The sequence below is a fragment of the Arachis stenosperma genome, chromosome 1 (assembly GCF_014773155.1).
Source record: "Arachis stenosperma cultivar V10309 chromosome 1, arast.V10309.gnm1.PFL2, whole genome shotgun sequence".
NCBI lineage: Eukaryota > Viridiplantae > Streptophyta > Magnoliopsida > Fabales > Fabaceae > Arachis > Arachis stenosperma.
In genome coordinates, this window is record NC_080377.1 from 19,895,084 (window position 1) to 19,918,574 (window position 23,491).

General features: G+C 31.8%; 1 protein-coding gene across 1 annotated transcript; it reads left to right on the forward strand.

Annotated features, from left to right (window-relative positions):
- The first annotated feature begins 16,187 nt into the window (after positions 1-16,187).
- LOC130976414 (uncharacterized) lies at positions 16,188-16,883 on the forward strand. The gene has a single exon (XM_057901283.1). The coding sequence runs from the start codon at positions 16,188-16,190 to the stop codon at positions 16,881-16,883; it is 696 nt and encodes a 231-aa protein (XP_057757266.1).
- The last annotated feature ends 6,608 nt before the right edge of the window (positions 16,884-23,491 follow it).

Consider the following 23,491-nt stretch of genomic DNA (forward strand, 5'->3'; position numbering starts at 1 on the left):
GGAGCGTGGAAGTTGAGCTCGTACAAGCGCTCGTGAGGAGCCGGGACGAAGACGTCGTAGTTGGACTCCTCGTCGGTTCCTCCGCACAGATATCCGTTTTGATGGAACTCGGTGAGCTCCTCCTCGCCCATTTGATTGGGGGAGTCCCTTACGTCAGAAACAACCCAGGCGTAGGGGTCGTACGCCGCGGGAGAAGGGGAAGCCCGGGAGGCGGTGCGAGCTATACCTACACGGGGGGACCATCCAGTCAGTCTAAGAGGTCGGGTGCTCGGAAGTGAATACAGAAGCTACACTCAGTCTATTCCGCAACTAAGGCTAAACACGGTTAAAAATGATAAGACCTAAACAAAGCTACTCTAGAATGGCAACCCCCCTAACACACCTACTTAGGACCTAAGATCAACCATCATGCAAGATAAACATACGGCATGCACAAAAAGAAATTACCTGTCCTGATAGCAAAAATCCGGAAGAGAGACGAAATTCTGGAACGACAGAGGGAGAAGAAGATGGGAATGATTGAAGCGAAAGCGAAGAAACAAACACCAAATGAACACCAAAAGTATCACAAACTGTTTAAAACCACCACCCAAAGGAGCGCGAAAGTCGAGGGGCATATTAGTCTTTCCACGAAGGGTTTAAAACCCATTATGAGCATTTAATGCTCAATGCGAATAACGAGGCGACGAATGGCAGCCCCAGCAACAAACAGGCACGCGCACAAAAGGCACGTCCCCCCCACGGGCGGCCGACCTGGCGAGAACACATGGAAACAGAAATAACACGCCACCAATAGCCCACGCAGCTATTGCTGACGCGTTGGGGGCACTATTACGGCCTGGCCCAAAAAGAGACTTGGGCCGACCCGACCCAACAACCACCCGACCTGAACGGTCGGACAACGCACCCATATCCGACCTGCACACGCGGCTAGGACAGCTGGCCACCACAGCTGTGCAGGGAAACTTCGGAGAAGGTGGGTTCTGTCCTCATGAGACCCGCACCTGACATAGTATATAAGGGGAGGGTCCTACCCCTCCCCCAAGGTACGTCACATATCCAATCTACCCACTTTTTCACCTGCGCACTAACTGACTAGAGCGTCAGAGTGTTTTTGCAGGTGACACCCCCTCCTTCCACAACAAGAGCTCGGCTGCTCGGTAGACCAGACCCAAGCACGATTGTGACGAAAGCGCTCCCTATTCCACCCGAACCGTCCGATACCCGAACAACCGAAGAATTATAATAAAAATATTTTCTTAAATTAGTATAATCACGTATTATTCATTAAATGCTAATTATAATATAATTATAGTAAATTTATTTGAAAAAAATTCATCAAAAATTGACACCTCATTTTAATTAGTTAGAGAAAAAAATTTAATTTTAATATATTAAATAAAAATAGATAATTAAAATTAAATTTAATTGTTGTCATAAACCAATTTTTTATATATTGATTCAACCAGATAACAGATTCCTTCAACATATTAAACCAAAATACAAAACATTGTGTACTTATTGTGAATCCTTATCTCTTATATTCATTGCTTATTTATTTGTCTTAAATTCAGAAGCTATTTTGTTTTTTGTTTTTTTTTTTTTGGTCATATCTGAGAAAACTCAGAGACAACTTTAATAGTTATCTAAAATCTACTAAAAATTTCAGAAGGTGTCTCTTTTAAAATTGATACTTCAAATGTATTTTAAAGAACTTACAAACTTACTAATCGAATACGCTAAGATATATCCACTATATATAAATTTAAAGACTTGAAAATTTCTTAAATTCTTATTTTAGATGAAAAGAAATCAAAGCACAACTCAATTCTTCTTCTCGCGCTCTTCTTACAATTTCAATATATCCTAAAAGTCGTTAGAAAAGTTAGATAGAAAATTTAAATTTGTTTTGGTTTTTGCACTTTGCAGTTAAGAATTTTGTATAGGGTAGAAATTCTTATTCAAGATTTGAATATTTCAAATCATTATAGGCCATAATCAAAATCCGGTGAATTAATTGCAAAACAGAAAATATTCATTTTGCTTTCCAAAGTCCTAAAAAAAAAAAAATCCGAACACTATGAACCTGGAATCAAATGTGGAAGATATCTGTGCTTTTTTCACCAACCTCAGTGAAAATTGAGGAAATGATAAAACTCGGAGATAAAAAAAAAAGACAAAGATTGAAATTCAATAAAAACATAAATTAAAATTAAAATAAAAAACAAAATAATAAGTTAAAATTAAATATAAAAAATTATTTTATTTTTTATTCAATTTATTGATATATATAACAAGAAAGAGACTCATTCATCTTAAACGTCAAAGTAGAAAGGGTTTTTCACGTGAGGAGTACATACTCCTTCAACTTGTTCTGCTAGGATTTTTCTAAAACAAAATTCTTGTGCCGTCTAGGTCAATGTTTGATTTTCATTAATTCCTTTCTTTAATTCTTTCTTTATTCCCTTCTTTATTCCTTCCCTTTAATTCGCTAAGAGAGATCTTTCATGGAATTGTCGTGTTTGAAAAGACCCCTGACAGTTCATAACCTTAAAGGGATGTGCCAATCCTACTTTTTTGAGATTGATTTTTTCTCGTCTGGTGGAAAGTAAGTTGAGATCTTGTTATTTTATGGATTGGAGGATTGTTAGTCCGACGGATACAACATGGAAGGAGGGCACAACGGTTGAGATTCTTACTGAAAAAGAGCTTTTCATAGATGGCAAGGTAACTGATCATGCTTTGAACTGTTCTTGGGGGCTGACTGGGGTACATTTAAATAGCTTGGATGGAATTCGGTCTAACCAATACACAGAAGTTTTCTCTTTTGTACAACGTTTCTTTGAAAAAATTATAAATGTGAGTGATTTTAATGCTATAGTGAGTCTCGATGAGAAGGAAAGATGGCGTTAAAATCAGCTTAATCTTTTTCTGAATTTGAATTTTATTGATGGTGGTGGATTGAAGGACTTGGGTATGATTGAGAGAAGGTTCACCTGGACTAATAGACGACAAGGGCAGGACCAGATCAGAGAGCAGCTTGACCGTGCACTTGCAAACGGTGAGTGGATGGATTATTTTCCATCAGCCTTGTTGTCTCGACTCCCAGAAAATGGTTCAGATTATGCGCCTACCTCCTTAATACAAATCCGATCATGAAAAAATCTAATCGAAAGTTTAAGTTTCAAGAGAGATAGTGTGGTTTAGAAAAAATTCGGGTAATTATCAGTAAAGCTTAGAAGGAATGGGTAGATAGCTCAGCAATGTTTGTTTTGGCTAAAAAATTGAAGCATTATAAGCACCGTATTATTCAATGGTAGCAACAGAACAAATCTAATTTGAAGAACATTGGTAAACTCACATCTCAACTTGAAATTCTTAGAGAGGAGAATATTACAGGGGGAGAACAGGTTGAAACATTGGAAAATAAACTTGAGGATGCTTACTTTAGGGAGGAAAGCTATTTGAGGGAGAAATCTCGTATAAAGTGTCTAAAAGAAGGGAACAGAAATACAAGTTTCTTTCACCAATCATTCTAATCCATAATCCGGAGAAATAAAATTTGGAAATTGAAAAAGAATGATGGTACATATGCTACCACCCGTGAGGAAATTGCACAAGTAGCTGAAACATACTTTAAGGATATCTTCACATTGATTAACCAAGCTAATCTGGCACATGCATTTAAAGATTTTGAAACTAAAGTTTCAACAAGCATGAACAGAAAATTAACTAGACCGGTCAGTTTTGATGAGGTAAAACGTGCAGTCTTTAGTGTTCACCCTCAGAGCATCCCTGATGATGATGGATTTACGGCTAAATTCTTTCAATTCTATTGGAGTTTAGTAGGGGGGATGTTTTTAAGGCTGTCCGCAATTTGTTTGTCAGTGGTAGACTAGTAAAGAGCTTCAACCATACACAAATCTGCCTCATTTCTAAGATTCCTAATGCAAAGGATATGACACAGGTTAGACCCATCAGCCTTTCCTCAATTGTGTATAAGATTATTTCTAAAGTTCTAGTCCATCAGCTACAAAAATTTATGACTTCGCTGATCAGCCCTAATCAAAGTGCCTTCATTAAAGGTAGACTGATTTCAGACAATGTCCTAGTCGCTCATGAATGTATGCACTATCTAAAAATAAAGAAGAGGGGCCTATCGAGTGAAATGGCTATTAAATTGGATATGAGCAAAGCCTATGATCGTGTTGAGTGGCATTTTCTTTGGTTCATTTTGAAGAAGTAGGAATTTGAATCCAGGTGGATTGGTTGGATACAGAACGTGGTAACTATAGTTTCTTACTCTATCATTGTTGAAGGTCAACCTTTTAGTTTTTTTTTTAAACCAAATAGAGGTATCCGTCAAGGAGACCCTATATCTCCCTACTTTTTTTTTTGTGTAGAAGGATTATCCTTTTTGCTAAACAAGGTAGAGCAAAACGGTCTCATTGAAGGTATTCAGATCAACCGAAGGTGTCTTACTGTTAATCATTTATTGTTTGTGGATAACTTAATCCTTTTTTGCGAAGCGTCAGAAAATAGTTGTGTAATTATTCTCAATCTTCTTCAGTTATACGAGAGGTTTATTGGCCAAAAAGTTAATTTGCATAAATCAGCTCTATTCTTTAGTAATAATACTCCTCCCACTGCTCGATTACTACTGGCTCAGAAATTGAAAATTGTTCACATTGGTGCACAGGATAAATATTTGGGTCTTTCATCTACAGTCCAAAAATAAAAAAAGGCCACCTTCGGAGAAATCAAGGATAAGGTGAGGAAGCTTCAAGGGTGAAAAATAAAACTTCTCTCCACTGCAGGCAGGCATGTTCTAATCAAAGCTATTGGGAAGGCTATCCCAATTTATTCATTATCATGTTTTCGTCTTCCTGACACTTTAATTAGAGAGATTCACAATATACTCTATCAATTTTGGTGGGTTCAAAAAGGTACAAAGCGAAAAATGACATGGGTTAGTTGGGATACTATGACAAGACCAAAATTGAAAAGTGGACTAGGTTTTAAGGACCTAGGGGCTTATAATTTGACGCTATTAGCAAAACAATGTTGGAAAGTTGTCTCTCAGCCACAATCACTCCTATCTAAACTCCTCAAAGGTAAATATTTTTGATACAATTCTATAATGAATGCAGAGATCGGAACAGTACCTTCGTGGGGGTGGCGTAGTATATTGGAAGGGCGTAAGGTTGTTGAAAAGGGGCTGGTTTGGCGAGTTGGTGATGGGTCCAGTATCCGAATCTTCAGTGATCCTTGGCTTGCTCCTCCACATCCTTATGTTGTTTCTTCGTCTGAAACTTCCAATCTACAAAATCAACCACTATTGATGGTCAAAGACTTAATACTTTCTAATAGTCAGTGGAATCAAACTCTAATTAGAAGTATTTTGTTCTGAGGGCACTAGTCAGCGTGTGCTAGCAACAACAATTGGAGGTGGAGAAGATAAAAATTATTGGGCCTTAATAAAAGTGGTTTGTATGAAGTGAGTACTGGGTACCGTGTGGCTTATGGGTTCTCGCATCCTCCCATTAAATTTTGCCTAGAGATTATGAGAGAACAAAATTTGTGGCGAGAACAGTGAAAGCTGAAAATTCCAGCGAAGATTAAGATTTTTCTCTGGAAGGACTTCCGTGAAAGCTTCAAGTTCTGCAAAAGCTTTATCATCGCATCCCATCGATTCAACCTACCTGCCGAAAATGCCTACAATTTCCATAAACAATCAATCATTGCATCTTTCATTGTATAAAATCAAAGAAATTTTGGTAAAAAATGAGTTTACCAGCTATTAGAAGGGGGCACCGAAGACTCTGATTTCTATGTTGAGTGGAACTTGTGAATGGGAGACTTGCGTACCCAACCCAATAACTCCTCTCAGAGAATGATGATGGTGATTTTGAGCTGGTCCTTATGGAAGGCTAGGAGCAGATTCATCTTTGATAAAGTATCAACTAGTGTAGAAGAGATAATGGTATCGACTTTGAAGCTGCAGAAAGAGTTTCAACAAATTCTCACTTCCTAATTGATGAGCACCTTAATTGATGAGCACCTTATTTTTTTATTTCTCTTATTAGATTATTATATGATGTTACCTCTATAGTAGAGCGTTCGGAGACCCCCATTTTTTTTATTTGTCCCATATATAGACACTTGTATGTTTTTTTCATTTCATGAATAGAATTATCTTACTTTAAAAAAAAAAGAAAGAGACTCACTCAACATAATTTGTTCACACCATAGTTTGAGAATTGAATCGAAATGACTCATTTAACCTTCTATTTAATTCTCTGATACAACAAGAAAGAAACTCACTCAACCTCACTTGTCCACACCATAATTTTATTACAAAACTAAAAGAGAACTTTTTACACCTCTAATCACTCAATGACGATTATAATAATTTAGAAGGTATTTACAGTCTAATAATTAAATAAATAAAATTAAAATACATAAAATTAAATTTAACATTCTAAAAATATAAACTAATAACTTTTTAATAATACATGAACTATTCATATGACAATATATTTTTTTATTTTGGACAGCATATGATGATAACATATTTAAAGTGTGTACGAGGAAAGGTTGATGTTTTTTGGTAGGAGGACCACCTAATTATTCACCGAGAAGGTTGATTTTTTTTCTTTTATTTTGAATGTTGGACAAGAATAAGTACGCGGTAGAATAATTCGGCTTGTTGGACTATGGTGTTTATTGGGTTGGGTTTTGACACACTACATAATTCAATCCATCCATACTATATAATTGCTCACTAAAACTTCAAAAAACCCGAAAAAAAAGACCCCATGAGCCATTTTCTTTTTATATAGAAACATTTATAACAATTAATTATAGAGAAGAACAGTACCAAAAAATATATATATATATAGAGAAGAGTATATTATTAAGTGTGTTTCAAACCAAAGTATTAATTTTATTTTCAATATCTATACTAAAATATATTAATTTTGTCTTTGAAATCAACAAAAAATATTTATAAATAAAAAATTACCTAATAAATTAATCATTATATATTTACATATATATATTTATACATATTATTTTATATATTTTTTTAATAAATTAATTGACTACTAAAATAGTCAAATATAACATAGTAAACTAATGAAATATTTTTTTTCTATAGGTTAATCAAACTTTGTTGTATATATAAAATACATTTTATAAGATAACTCATTTTTATATATTCATCATGTAGCATGAACCCTTAAATTAATAACGTACAAGATAAGAAATCACGTACAATTTATAAGTTGATTATCACATAATTGAATGTATTACTTCACTAATTCAAGTTCAGTAACATGATTGTGACTAAAGAAATCATAAAAAAGGAAATAGTAAAAATACTATTTTGGTTAAGTTTTCGTCTTATTTTTAAGGTTTGAAATATTTTATTTTAAATTGATTAATTTTTTTCATCACTAAATATATTTATATATAAAATACTTAATATTATTAATACGTATTGTTAATTGAATATTTTAATAATATAATTGAAAAAACTTTTAAATTCTAGGCAGAATGAAGGTGAGAAAAGAGAGAATAAAAAAAAAGAAAGAGTTGGCAATTGGAGAGAATGACTGAAATAGCAAAATAATTAGTGAAGTCTCATTACAATCATATATACACATTTTCTAACTAGCTTATACTAGTTAGCACTAACTACTTTCTATTAATATCCAATTACCTATAACAAATTGTTTTAATTAAGCTAACGTTATAGCTAACCACTATAACAGTCACGTGATACTCTCTTTCAAGTTCGAAGTATAGAGATTCAATAGTTCTAACTTGCCACGACAAGCAATGAAGTGTGCTGGAAATTGTGCTTTTGTGAAAATGTCACTAATTTATTGTGAAATCTTGATTGATTGCAACTTTATCACACTTTCTTGAGCTTTGTCCCTGACCTAATGGCAATCCACCTTCAAATATTTTGCCCTCTTATAAAAGATAGGATTCGCAACTCTGTGAAGGGCAGATTGATGGTCACAAAAAAGAGCAAATGGTGTCTTATGCTCTGCTTGAAGTTTCTTGGAAAGATACATCAACCATTATCCTTTTCGAATTGCCTGACTCGTTGCTCTATATTCTGCTTCAGATTAAGAGCATGAGACCACGGTTTGCTTCTTGCTATGCCAACAAACTAAGGTCTCTTCCAAGAAAAACAGTAGCCTGTCACCAATCTCCTCGTGTCTGGACATGTTGCTCAGTTAGAGTCAACATAAACCAGAACTAGGATCACTCTTCAAATATCTGAGGACATGGAGACTTGTTTAGAAGTGTTGATCGGTGGGACAATCAAGAAACTGACTTAGACATCGAATAGCATAAGAAATGTAGGGTCGGGTGTTACTGATATATAACAATGTCCCAACAAGTTGTCTATACCTCAATGAATCATTGAATCTTGTCCCTGAAGTCTTAGAGAGAGCTGTCGAGTATTTCATGCGTGTGCTTGCTGGCTTGGCTCCCAACATTCCAAACTCCTCCAAAAGATTCAGAGTATATTTTCGTTGGCAAATAGCCAATCTCTTCGAATTGTTAGCAGATTCCATCCCTAAGAAACATTTCAATTTGCCTATATCTTTAATCTTGAATTTTGCATCCCAGACTCTTTTGACACTATAAATCTCGTCCATATCATTTTCAGAGAGTATGAGATCATTCACGTATACCAAGATGATTTGTGTATCCGTTGGTCGTGGCTTTGGTAAATAAAGAATGATCATGCTTTGACTAGATGAAGCCTTCCTTTTGTAAGACTCCACTCAGCTTTAAATTCCACATTTGAATGGCCTAGAGGCACTTTACTTAGGGTCTAGGGATCGATCCAGCTTGCACACCTTTCTATCTGGAACATTAAGACTTAAAGGCGCAAGTCTCCAAGCAAAAACACTATGTTGATGTCGAGCTGATGTAGGAATCAATTTCTACTTATTGCAACAACAAGTAACATGCGTAGGGTAGTCATTTTCATCACAGGGCTGAAAGACTTGCTGTGGCTGTTGCTCTGTCCTCTCTTCCTGGTTGCAGCTGCCTGCTACTCTCTTCTCCTCCCTTGTTGTGTGATTTTAGGTAAGCATTAAATAATTAAATCTCTTTTTTCCCTCTATTATTTGATTTCACTCCATTATCCCTCTGTTGTTTGATTTCATTTCCTCATATCTCTATTCGATATCTTAATTCAAATGCTCAAATATTCAATGTTGAGTAATCAGATACCTCTGCTAGACTGCTGCAACTTTTTAGTTCTGACAAAAAATAAAAAATAAAAACATTTATTTATTTGAAAGAAATCTGTTAACGAAACTTGATATGACTATGTGAGGAAAAGGTTCCCAAAATCAAAGTGAAGTGGTCCGAATGCAATTTGATCTTCCAGTGAAGCATTATATTGAAAGCAACTTAATAAACTTATAATGGTACAGCTCTTGCACTTTTTGTTCAGTAAAAAGGTCCTACAAAGTGAACGATATGCTCTGTAAATGATCATTTTAAATTTTAAATTATGGTGATACCTAGGAATTTAGGATTCTAATTCACGTGTGGCTTGTTACTTGTCATTTTGGATTTAGAAGTTGTTGTGCTTGTTTATTATTTGATTATATTGCAGGTTGATTTGCCTTTTTGTTAGTAGTTTAGTTATTTTATATAAGCTATTTGAATTTCTTTTATTGTCATATAAACATGTGAGTTGTGAATTTATATTTTGATATATGAGTTGAATTGTGAATTTGTGTTATGTGTTATGATTTTTGGATCTAGTTAGTTTTATTTTTAATTGATGATTTTTGGATTACATCGAGAAAGATCAACTTGTACAAATTTCTTATTTTGATTATTTTTCTTTTCAAATATTTGTATTTTTTATTATGCTTTTGAATGCTAAACTATTCTAAGGTTCAATTTGCTCATGAATCAACCTATTCTGTGTTTGCTTTACTCTGATATAGGAAGAGGTATGTGCTATATTTTTATCAATAAAGAGGATTATGCTGTGTTCTTACTTACGGGTTTTGTTATTGTGTAGAAGAAAGATTCCTTCTACATGTATAAAAGCTACGTATCTTATTTAAAAATTTGACAGTTGTCTAGTATAAAAATGTGTGTTGAATTAGCAACTTTACGAAGATTTTAAAAAACTGTGATAGTAGGTCCCATATACCTGTAAAGACTAAAGATTGTACATGATAAAAATTAAAAAATAATTTTTTATGCAAAATTATTTAATAAATTTAACATAATGAATCATAAAAGTATTTTATAATCGCATGTTAATAAAAATTTATTTCCACACATAGTACACAAATTTAGAAATTTTAAGTTATCCTTGTAAATATAGAATATACATAAAAAAAAGTTTCTTTTAAATATATAATATATAGAACTAAATTACACAAATTATTAAATATTTAATTAATTTTAATTTATTTATCTTCATTATTGATAAATTAACAGGTACTATATGCGCTTTTAATTTATATTATTATATAATACCAAACCTTTCACCTCCATATTATGTATTTTATAGATTATATAATAATTATTTAATTAATTAAAAATAAAAGACTAAAATTGAATTCAAATAATAAAATTAATACAATAATGTAACACTTATCCATAATTAATCTCTATCATCACAATTGTACGTTATTTTTTATCATAATTAAATTCTCAATTAAAATAATTTTATAGATATCTAAATCCTAAACACTAAAATCATACGCCATAAAATTTTATACCTTAAGTTCCAAATCTTACACCTTAAAACCATAAATTCTAAATAAAAAAATAAACTTTAAATTTTAAACACTAAATTTTATATTCTGAACTACAAACTCTAAATCATAAACTATAAAATCATAAACTATAAATTTTAAACCACAAATTTTAAACCATAAATCTTAATTCTAAAACCCAAATTCTAAACCCTAAACTATACTCACCACATATAGAAATTTTTAACCCTAACTCCCAAGATACCGAACCATAAATCTTAAATCATAATATACCCTAATCATTATATACTCTACATTCTTATTCTAAATCCTACACACTTAAATATCCCTCCACTCCTTAATCACTAAACGCTAATGAAATGAGTTTTTTCATATATCTATATGTGGAGAAAATTATATTTTATGTCTTATTGTGCATTTTTTTCTTTTATTCGCGTGATTAATTTTACCACAAAATCAAAATAAAATTATATTTAAAGACATAATAGTGTGTTGTGTGTACATAGTTTCACTACTACTTTTATCAGTAACATCTTATTTTTTTATAAATTGATTTTAAAATTATATTTAATTTTAATTTTGCTGTAATATTGCATCATTAACAGGCTATTGTTAAAATAATTATTTAATTTATATATTATTATTTAAATAATTATTTTAGTTTCTAATTTATTTGCAACATAATTTAAAATTTTATTATATTTTATAATAATAAATATAATTATAAAAATAATTATTATGTTATGTATATTTTGTCTTTATTAATAAATTTTTTTATATTTGATTTTCATTTGTTTTTAAAGAAATTACCCAACATACATGGATGCACCCTAGTTACATCCATTTTGTTTTGGTCTTGTAAGTATAATCATTTATATTCTAATTTGTTTCATTGGACTCGTAATTCCCTGGTAAGACAAAGAAAAATATATTTCATCTTAGGATATGCTCACAAATTTTCTTTCCAAGTAGTGCAATAATAACAAATATGAACCACAATAAATTTAACCCAAAAAATAAAAAGAAAAACATAATATACATCCACCGTAAAAAAAATTACGACACACAACCTGCAATAAATTAAAAACAATGATCTAAGGCCGTTTATACCATTTAATAAATTAAAAAAAAAGTATAAATAACTAACAACATTTTTGAACAATGTATAAATAATTTGAATTAATAAAGTTAAAAGAGTAAATTAATCTTAAATTTAATTAGTAATATTAAATTAGGGTGTAATGTATTTTTATTTGATTGGTGATTGTTCATATTATTCAAAATGATCATTGTTTACTTAGCACTCCCCATAAATTAATTAGTTATTACTAATCCACTGCAATCTTTTTAATTAATTTCTTACAACATCTGACCACCTCCTAGTAGCCTTCAGCTTTTGCTTCCCAAAGCCTGACCTCATTTGTCAAATAATATACAGAACAAACATGTTGGAATCATCAATAATAAAGGATTAAGCAACACGTGTTTTTTACATGTGTATAACAATATGAACTTCTACACCATAACGAGATCCTTTACATAATTATAGAAAGTATACTCTAACAATTCCTTGGATTATTTTCACTGCAGGTCAGGTACTTTTTATGTATATTTTTGTACATTTTAGTAACTAAATTTGTAAATTGTCATACTTCAGTCATGTTCTGATGACCATCTTAAACTTTAATTTTTCAACTGATTCGTTCATTAATCATTCCAATTCCCAACCATTTATTTACTATAGCATCAAATTGATCAACAATATGAATTATTGAGATTATAATAAAGTAGTAACTACTAACTAGGCAACACTATCTTATGCACTTTGCATGTTGAACTTGTCTTTTTTGTTAAATTGTTGAATGGCTTATTACTAGGCAATACTATCTTATTGAGATTATAATAGTTAAATCCACGTGTGGCTTGTTACTTGTTATTTTTGTTGTTGAATTTGAATGGTTGTAATTGATTTTAAACATTGAATCAATTTGTTGAATATGTATTGTTTTAAATTATTTTTTAATAGAAATAGCATCGAATCAAACTAATGCAAGTAAAAATCTAACTAACAATCCAACTTCTCAATCAGAAAGTACAGCTGAAATTGTTAGTAAAAGAAAAATTTCTAAAAATGCTCTTGGAAGTAAAACTGATGTAGGATGAGAGCATGTGATATCTATTGGAGAAGATGAAAAAAATATACAATGTAAATATTGTTATAGAATTTTTTCAAGAAGAGTTTATAGACTGAAACACCACTTAACAAGAACTCAAAAAGATATTAGAGTTTGTACAGCTGTTAATGATAAAGTTAAGAAACAAATGTAGGATGTTGTGAGTGGGTTGTAAGTGAATTTGATAAAGAAAACAAACATGGGTGGGGCAAGTCCAGATAGAGCTACTAAGGAAGATGATACTATCAGAGAAAAAAGAAAGAGAAAAGAATTAGAGGGCAACATATTCAAAAAAACACACATTAATACTTAAACAACAATCAACAATATATTTAAGAAGAATTTGAGAGAGAAAGTATATTTAGAGATTAGTACTTTTTTTTTTTACAAAAATGGTATCCCTTTCAATGTATCAAGGAGCGAGAAATACATTAGAATGTTTGAGAAAGCTATAAGATATAGACATGGATTGAAGTCGCTATCCTACCATGAATTAAGGGTGTCTCTTTTGAAGAAATACGTGGAGCTTTTTCAACAATTGCTAGAGGAATATAGAACATATTAGAAGCAAGTTGGTTGTGTTAGGAAATTATTTAATTTTCTAACTTATTTGTGGGCAATACATATATTAATTATAATCACAAATGATGCTATTTCAAATTAAATGACTTATATAATGATGATCTCATTTATTGTTATAAATGCTAATTGAATAAGTCATTATTACTTTTGATTTGGAATTAAATGAGAATAAAACCGGATATTATCTTTTGTTCTTTAGATAATTATCTTTTTGGATTTTAGATATATTATCTTTTGGGCTTTAGATACTATTTTATTTGGACTTTAGGGTTTAATGGGTGCCATGCTCAAATATAAATAGACCTTCCAGGTTTCGGTCCCCAATATACCAAAGCCGCCTTTGTTGCTCTTTCCCCATCAAAAGAGTTACAATTCAGCCGCCTAAGAATACAGAAGGCTTTGGTTGAAGAAGATCGAAAGAACCACAAAATTCAAACTCTTCCGATCGAATGAATTCATGTTTATGAGTTCAGATACGCTTCCGTATTTGATTATAATATATATTTTGATAATTCAATATGGATAATATGGATTATTAAAATTAATTTATTCCAACAAGTGATATCAGAGTCATCCATAATTTAATCATTGAAAATATTAGTTTTTTATTTTTCTATTATCGAATCAATATATATATGTATATTGTTTACGTGGTAAAACCGTTGCACGCATATATATGAACTTGTTTGCGTTTGTGTGTGTGCATCAATGTATATATATAAAAATTGATACGTATATATTATTGATCGTTTGCGTTAAGCTTGCTTGCTCCTGTGTTTGCGTTAAGCTTGCTTGCTCCTTTTTCAGCCATTCATATATACATATATATAAAATATATATTATTTGCGTTGAACCCGATTGAGTTTTCGGCCATTCATATATACATGTATAATATATATATATATATATATATATATATATATATATATATATATATATATATATATATATATAGGGTTAACCATCAAAAACGCCCCCGAATTATTTAAATGCTGACAAAAATACACCCGGATTTTACTATCGACAAAAATACCTTTAAATAATTTAAAAACACAACAAAAATACCCAACAGTAAATATATATTTTCAAAAAATGCCTTAGAGATTGAATTTTGATGCAATTTTTTGCAAGAATAATTATAAAATTGAGATATTATTATTCTTAAAATTTGGTGATTTTTCATTAAGTATATTATTTTTTTATGATTTTTTTGTTAACAACTAATAATACTTTTAAAAAATCACAAAAAAATATATACTTAACAAAAAATCACCAAATTTTAAGAATAATAATATCTCATTTTTCTAATCATGCTTGCAAAAAATAGCATCAAAATTCAATTTCTAATGTATTTTTTGAGAAATACATATTTAATGTTAGTTTTTTTGCAAGATTATCTAACATTAAATATGTATTTCTCAAAAAATACATTAGAGATTGAATTTTGATGCGATTTTTTGGAAGTATGATTAGAAAAATAAGATATTATTATCTTTAAAATTTGGTGATTTTTTGTTAAATATATAATTTTTTTGTAATTTTTTTGTTAATAACCAATAATACTTTTAAAAACTCACAAAAAAATATATATTCAGCAAAAAATTACCAAATTTTAAGAATAATAATATCTCATTTTTCTAATCATGCTTGCAAAAAATTTGAGTCAAAATTCAATCTCTAAAGTATTTTTTAAAAATATATATTTACTGTTGGGTATTTTTGTTGTATTTTTAAATTATTTAAAGGTATTTTTGTCGATAGTAAAATTTGGGTGCATTTTTGTCAGCGTTTGAATAATTCGGGGGCGTTTTTGGTAGTTAACCCATATATATATATATATATATATATATATATATATATATATATATATATATATTCTTTTATTGTATATATACATTCTTGCGTACAGAATGTGTAAAGCATGTTGTATTTTATTTGTTTGTAAAATTGATAATTTCATTTGAAATATTGATGGAGTACTATTAAATTATAATTTTTTAAAGGTCTAAAAAGACACTATTAAGATTTAAATCTTTTTGCAATTTAAATATTTTTTTAATTGTTACATAAGGAAATTAGTAACAATTTGGATTATTATATCCACATATTTTATAAAGATTTGGTTTTGGAATAAATTGATTGAACATTATGCTGTCAAAGTAGCCTCTTTTGTGAAAATTGATTTATTCAAAACATAAGGAATATGGTGATATGTAATTCATGCGAATATTAGTCGGCCCAAAGGAAGGCCTATATTTGGCCGAATTACATGCACATATTAATGGTAAATAAATATTTGGGTAACTAAGAATAAAGTAATACTTATTATTTATGCGAACAATAAAGTAATACTTCCTTTGGGCCGATTATTGTATGGCCAAAGAATAAGCATTGCACACTTTTGTTTATTTTTTAGTAATAAGTAGGTTGCGAAGTTTAAGTCTCCATGTGCGCATTAAGTCGGTCCAAAGAAAGGCTTCATGTGTGACATGAATTTTGACAATATTTGATTACTGCAATGAGAGTATCACTTACAGTTAATTTTTCTATCCAAAGATTGAAAATTAATGTTGTTCTAGATATCTCAATATGAATTTTTCTCATTATTTAACTAATATTTATTGCATGTTCTTTTTGTTCTAATCCAGAAACTATGGCTTTAGCTACCAATGTTTCTGCACAAATTAGCAGTATTCCTATGCTGAATAGTTCAAACTTTAAAGTTTGGAAAGATACCATAGAGATTGTCCTCGGTTGTATGGATCTAGATACAGCTCTTCGAGAGGAGAAACCCACTTCCACTCTGGAAAATCTCAATGAGGTTAAAATTGAGAAGTGGGAGAGATCCAATCGAATGAGCATTATGATCATGAAACGCTCAATTCCTAAGGCGTTTCGGGGCTCAATTACTGAGGATAAAGATGCCAAACAGTTTCTAAAGGGTGTTGAAAAATTCTTTACTAAGAATGAAAAGGCGGAGGCAAGTAGTCTTTTGAGCAAACTTGTCTCTATGAGGTATAAAGGTAAAGGGAACATTAGGGAGTACATTATGGAAATGTCTCATCTTGCTTCAAAATTGAAAGCACTAAAGTTAGAGTTGTCTGAAAATTTACTCGTGCATTTCATTTTGATTTCTCTTTCTGCACACTTTGGGCAATTCAAAGTGAGTTATAACACTCTGAAGGACACTTGGTCCTTAAATGAGCTTATATCTCACTGTGTGCAAGAAGAAGAGAGGCTACAACAAGATAAGACTGAAAGTGCTCACATGGCTTCATCTTCTCAGTATAAAAGAAAGCGTGATACTACTGCGGATATACCTTCTCAGCAGAAAAAGGCTAAGAAATAGGATCAAGTTTCAACCTGTTTCTTCTGTAAGAAGGCGGGACACATGAAGAAGGATTGTACCAAATATGCCATTTGGCGTGTAAAGAAGGGTATAATTCTTACTTTTGTTTGTTCTGAGGCTAGTTTAAGTTATGCACCTGTTGATACTTGGTGGGTAGATTCTGCTGCTACTACTCATGTAAGTGTCACTATGCAGGGTTGCCTGTGGAGCCGACCGCCAAGTGATGCTGAAAGATACATCTACGTGGCAGACGGCAATATAGTTGCAGTCGAAGCTATATGAACCTTTAGATTATGTTCCACGAGTGGATTTTACTTGGATTTATTAGAGATATTTTATGTACCGTCATTTAGACGAAATTTGGTTTCTGTTTCTCGTTTGGACAAATCAGGTTATTTTTATTCGTTCGGAGACAATAAAGTCAGTCTCTTTTATAATTCGAATAATATTTGCTCTGGTCATTTGGTGGATAATCTATATAGACTTGACTTAAATTCCTATAATAATGAAATACTGCAAACGGGTATAAAACGAAAACTAAATGAGAATTCGGCATCATTGTGGCACAAACGCCTAGGTCACATCTCTAAATAGAGAATTCAGAGGCTTGTGTTGGATGGAATTCTTGGACCCCTAAATTTGGCGGACTTTGAAGTCTGTATTGAGTGCATAAAGGGGAAAAAACAACAAACAAAAGGAAATTAAGTGCCGAGAGAGCTAAAGATGTCTTAGAACTGATACATATCGATATATGTGGCCCATTCCCTACTGTCTCTTGGAATGGACAAAGGTACTTTATTACGTTCATAGATGATTACTCTCGTTATGAGTATCTATATTTAATTCATGAAAAGTCCCAAGTCTTGGATGTTTTCAAGTCTTTCAAAGCTGAAGTTGAACTTCAACTTGGAAAGAAAATTAAAGATGTCAAATCTGATCGTGGTGGTGAATACTACGGAAGATATGACGGTTCAGGTGAGCAATATCCTGGGCCTTTTGCTCTTTTCCTAGAAGAGTGTGGTATTGTTCCGCAATACACCATGCCAGGCAAACCTAGCATGAATGGTGTTGCAGAGCAAAGGAACCGAACTCTTAAGGACATGGTGAGAAATATGATTAGTCATTCTTCCTTGTCTGAATCACTCTGGGGAGAAGCCTTAAAGACCGCAGTGTACATCCTTATTAGGGTGCCAAGCAAAGCAGTTAACAAAATCCCATATGAAATTTGGACTGGGAAAAGACCCAGTATAAAGCATTTGTATATTTGGGGATGTCCAACTAAGGCGCAGCCTTATAGGCCGCATGAAAGAAAATTGGACTCAAGGACAATTAGTTGCTACTTTGTTGGTTACGCTGAGCGTTCACGGGGGTACAAGTTTTACAATCCTGCATTAAGGTCTATTTTTGAAACGGGAAATGCGAGATTTCTTGAGGATGTTGAGTTTGGGGGGAAGGAAATGTTAGGAATATTGCTTTTGATGAAGATTCTGTAACTGACAATGATCAGGTCTTTCAAGACACAGTTATAGTACAAGAGCACAATGAGAATCCTACTGTAGATCTAGTTACAGTACAAGAGAACAATGAGAATATCGTTGTTGCTCAAGATACTGCTACATCACAGAAAAATAATGAGAATCCTCCTCAATCCCAATCCATACAGCAAGCTCAACAACCTCAAGAAGTGTCATTATTGAGATCCAATAGAGAAAAGAGAAAATTCATCTATGGTCTCAAACAAGCTTTCCGTCAATGGTAGCACAAATTCATCGAATCATTACCTCATGGTTTTGAGGTAAATATCATAGATAAATGTGTATACCGCAAATTCAGTAGGAGTAAATACATCATTTTGGTCTTACATGTTGACGACATTCTACTTGCTAGTAGCGATATAGGCTTGTTGCATGAAACTAAGAAATTTCTATTGAACAAATTCGAAATGAAAGATCTTAGTGATGCCTATTTTGTATTAGGAATCGAGATACTAAGAGATCGCTCTCAAGGTATTCTTGGATGATCACAAAAGGACTATATCGAAAAGATTTTAAGTAGACATGGCATGGAAAGTTGTAGACCAATGGACATACCCGTAACTAAAGGAGACAAGTTCAGTCTCAAACAATGCCCTAAAAATGATCTTGATAGGACAACAATGCATGATAAACCTTATGCATCAGGACTAGGGAGCTTAATGTATGCTCAAGTCTGCACAAGTCCCGATATATCATTTATAGTGGGAGTGTTGGGTAAATACTTGAGCAATCCAGGCATGGTCATTGGATAGCTATTAAACGCGTAATGCGTTATCTAAAGAGAACAAAGGATTACATGCTTGCTTATCGGAGATCAGAAAATTTTGGAGATCATTAGGTACTCTGATTCCGATTTCATGGCATATGGTTGCGAAACTTTGTCATTGAGCTTCATATAGTAGATGACATTGAAAGGCCATTAAAGATATTTTGTGACAATAAGTCAGCAGTATTATACTCCAATAACAATAAGAGCTTGACAAAATCGAAGCATACAGACATCAAGTTCTTAGTTGTCAAGGAGAAAGTTTAAGAAAAACAGATTTCCATAGGACATATAGGAACAGAGTATATGATAGCAGACTCAATAACCAAGGGATTGACCCCTAAAGTCTTTCATGAGCACACTGCTCGGATGGGTGTCAATATTTGTGATGCCTTGGTTTAGTGGGAGTTTATTTTATGCTATATGTCCTATGACAGATATTGAATTATTTTTCTGCAGAATTAAGTTGATGGTTTATTTTATGTTATATGAAATGTTCATTTTGCAATATTTGTATTGTGTTTGATCTCAATAAAGTTGGACTAGCTGGAAATAGACATGCATGAGATCACTTGGAATGTAATTTCCATATTACTCATCCAAATTTGATCTATGTCGTTAAGTATATTAGGATGGTGATTGGCGTGGTTTAGTCACGGCATTTAATGTGATAAAAGCTGCGGTAGTTTCATATCTAATGTATGAGACGGACCAGATTGTTAAAGTAATGAGAGAAATAGCATTCAGATGCGCGCATAAAGTTTATAAGATGTGATTATGTCAAGAAAGAATATATGTATAGCCCAAGTGGGAGATTGTTAGGAACTTATTTAATTTCCTAACTTATTTGTGGGCAATACATATATCAATTATAATCACAAATGATGCTATTTCAAATTAAATGACTTATATAATGATGATCTCATTTATTGTTATAAATGCTAATTGAATAAGTCATTATTACTTTTGATTTGGAATTAAATGAGAATAAAACCGGATATTATCTTTTGTTCTTTAGATAATTATCTTTTTGGATTTTAGATATATTATCTTTTGGGCTTTAGATACTATTTTATTTGGACTTTAGGGTTTAATGGGTGCCATGCTCAAATATAAATAGACCTTCAGGGTTTCGGTCCCTAATATACCAAAGCCGTCTTTGTTGCTCTTTCCCCATCAAAAGAGTTACAATTCAGCCGCCTAGGAATACAGAAGGCTTTGGTTTAGGAAGATTGAAAGAACCACAAAATCCAAACTCTTCCGATCGAATGAATTCATGTTTATGAATTCAGGTACGCTTCCGCATTTGATTATGATATATATTTTGATGATTCAATATGGATGATCTGGGTTATTAAAATTAATTTATTCCAACAGGTTATACAATAATGATTGATGGTTGGATAGATAAGAAAAGACGGATCATCTTAAATTTTTTGGTTAACAGTCCTAAAAAGGGCTATTTTTTAAATTTATTAATGCCTTTATATTATTAAGACAGCTAACAAAATTTTTAAAATGATAGATGATGTGATTGAAGAGGTTAGTGAAGAAAATGTCATCCAAGTTATCACTAACAATACGGCTAAATAGGAAACTGCACAAAAATACTAATAAAAAAGAGAAAAAAGTTGTTTTGGATACCTTGCGCAGCACGTTGCATTGATTTAATGTTAGAAGACTTGGAAAAAAAGTAACACTTCACAAGGACACAATTTATAAAGGTAAAAAGATTACTACTTACATATATACTAGGACTGTTCTCATTGCACTACTACATATCCACATTAAGGGAAAAGATTTAGTGAGATTGGGTATGACCCATTTTGTAACTTCTTACCTTACTTTAGGATGCCTCAATAACAACAAAGATTCCTTAATAAGAATGTTCTTTTTTTTTCTTATCAATAGACTTCTAGTAAGTTTACAAAGACAAAAGATGGAAAGATAATTGCAAGTGTGGTATTGGATAAGATGTTCTGGAAAGAGGTGGTGATTTGCTTGAGGGCTTCCTACCTTCTTCTTCGTGTGCTTCGTATGGTAGATTCAGAAGAAAAGCCAGCAATAAAATTTATTTATAAAGAAATGAAAAGTGCAAAGAAAAAAAACATGATATGCATTTCGAGGAGTTGAGACAAAGTAAATTGCCTAACTATTTTTTTTAATTTTATTAATACATGAATAATACTCTATTTTTTTAACTAATTTATTTTTTTTATGTTTTAGTTATATGTCTATTAGGGATATTATTGACGCAAGATGAGACAAAAAACTTCATACGCCATTGCATGTTGTGGGCTATTATTTGAATTCTCAAATTCATTATAGCTCTTATTTTAAAGTTGTTTTTGAGCTTAAGGAGCAGTTTTATGCTTGTATGGAAAGAATAATAGAAAATCTAGATCTAATCACTAAGATGGATGTTCAACTTGAAGATTTTAATAATCGAAAAGAGTTTTTTAGTAGTAAAGTAGCTCAAAATGCAATTTCTACTAAAATTCCAGCTCAATGGTGGGATTTTTATGGAGATCAACATCCAAAGCTCCAATAATTTGTAATTCGTGTCTTAAATTTGACATGTAGCTCATTCGGATGTGAACGCAATTGGAGCGCTTCTGAGATGGTTAGTAATTAAATATAATTTGCATTTACTTCTATAAATTTGGTTGATAATTCTTCAATTTCTATCTTATTATTTGACTAATGTTTTTTATATACTTTTGAAAGATTCAGATAAAAGAAAAAACCGGTTGAAGGCTAAAATCGTAAATAATATTGTGTTTGTGATGACGAACTCAAGATGGGCAAAGAAAAAATAAACTAGAAAAAGTCTTAGTTATGACTATAGTCTTAATGAGTTGGATTTTGATGAAAAGTGGATTGTTGCTGACGAAGATGGAAAAGAAGAAGATTCAGATGATCTAATTTCATATCCTGAGTTTGAATGATGGAGCAAGTGGTAATAGAGTTATTGGTGCCTCTAAGGATCCTTTGGCAATTCCTTATCTTGATGATGATGAGTTTGAAAAACTTCTCCAAGGACCTCCTCCGCCTACTCCTGGTAATAAAGATGGTAATGCGAAAACTTGTGAAACTCATGAAGATTTTATGATTGATGAAGAATATAATGACTATTAAATGACCTGTTTAGACTTTAGTTAATTAGTTGTTCATTCTAGTAGTTTGGTTGATTTATTTGCTACTTGAAATTATTTTAGTGTCGTATAAACTTGTGAGATGTAAATTTATGTTTTGAATTGTGAGTTGAGTTGTAAATTTATGTTATGGGTTGTGACTTTTGACTTATGATATATATTAGTTATAATCCTATGGGTAATTTGATTTATTTGAGATTTATTTTATTATGTGTGAAATTAATTTTTGATATCAAATTTTCTATTTTTATATCTTATGAGTCACGTCTACGTTCTGTCTTATAATTCAATGAATTACGATTCTGAACTAGCTTAGCGAGTCAAGGTAAAAGTTACGAGTTCACTAACTTGACCACCAGGATTATATTTCATCTTGAATACTCGCTTGCACCCAATTGGCCTCTTGTTAGCTAGTAAATCAATAAAACTCCAAGTGCAATTACTTTCAAGTGCCAATAACTCCTTTTGAAGGACTTTCCTCCAACATTCGTGCATTACAGTCTCTTGATATGCTTTGGTTCAGGAATACAAAAGATTTGTGATTTTGTAAAAGAGCACCATAGTCTATTACCTCAAAGAGTGGATGTCTTTGTGTGGTTGGTACTTGAGCTTTGGTGAACGCAGACACTAGCATGCAGTGGTAGTTCTACAAATAAGGAGGCCTTCTCTCCCAGGTAGTTCTTCTTAGTGCTATGCGTGTGTTTTATGTATTTTATGAATTTGCATGCTCTCTGAATACTCTAATAATGTTTGAGTGTCATGTGCATCTTGTAATGTTATGAATGGTGCATTGTCTTATGTTTGTGTAAGAAGTTGTACTATGTGTAGGTGTTTGGTTATGAATGATATATTGAATAAAAATCAAGTGTGAACATATCATAATTTGTGATGTCATAAGGTTGTATGCTTGTGTATTGCATTTTGAGAATCAAAAGTGGCATCTTTTAGTTTGTATCCAAAATAAATTTTGTAAAATTGCATATTTTTTGAAACAAAGACTTCTCTAGAATTCAGGTAAAAAATAATGTATCCTTTGGTTTCTAATTTAAATTCTAAAAAAATACACTTTCTAGTTTTATTATCTAGTTTTCTTCTATTAGCAGTTGAAGTAGTATAATAAGCAAGACAATCAGACACTTTTGAATTTTTTAA

Excerpts from the sequence above, each read along its gene's own strand:
- LOC130976414 (XM_057901283.1), top strand. The coding sequence starts at position 16,188 with ATGGCTTTAGCTACCAATGTTTCTGCACAAATTAGCAGTATTCCTATG.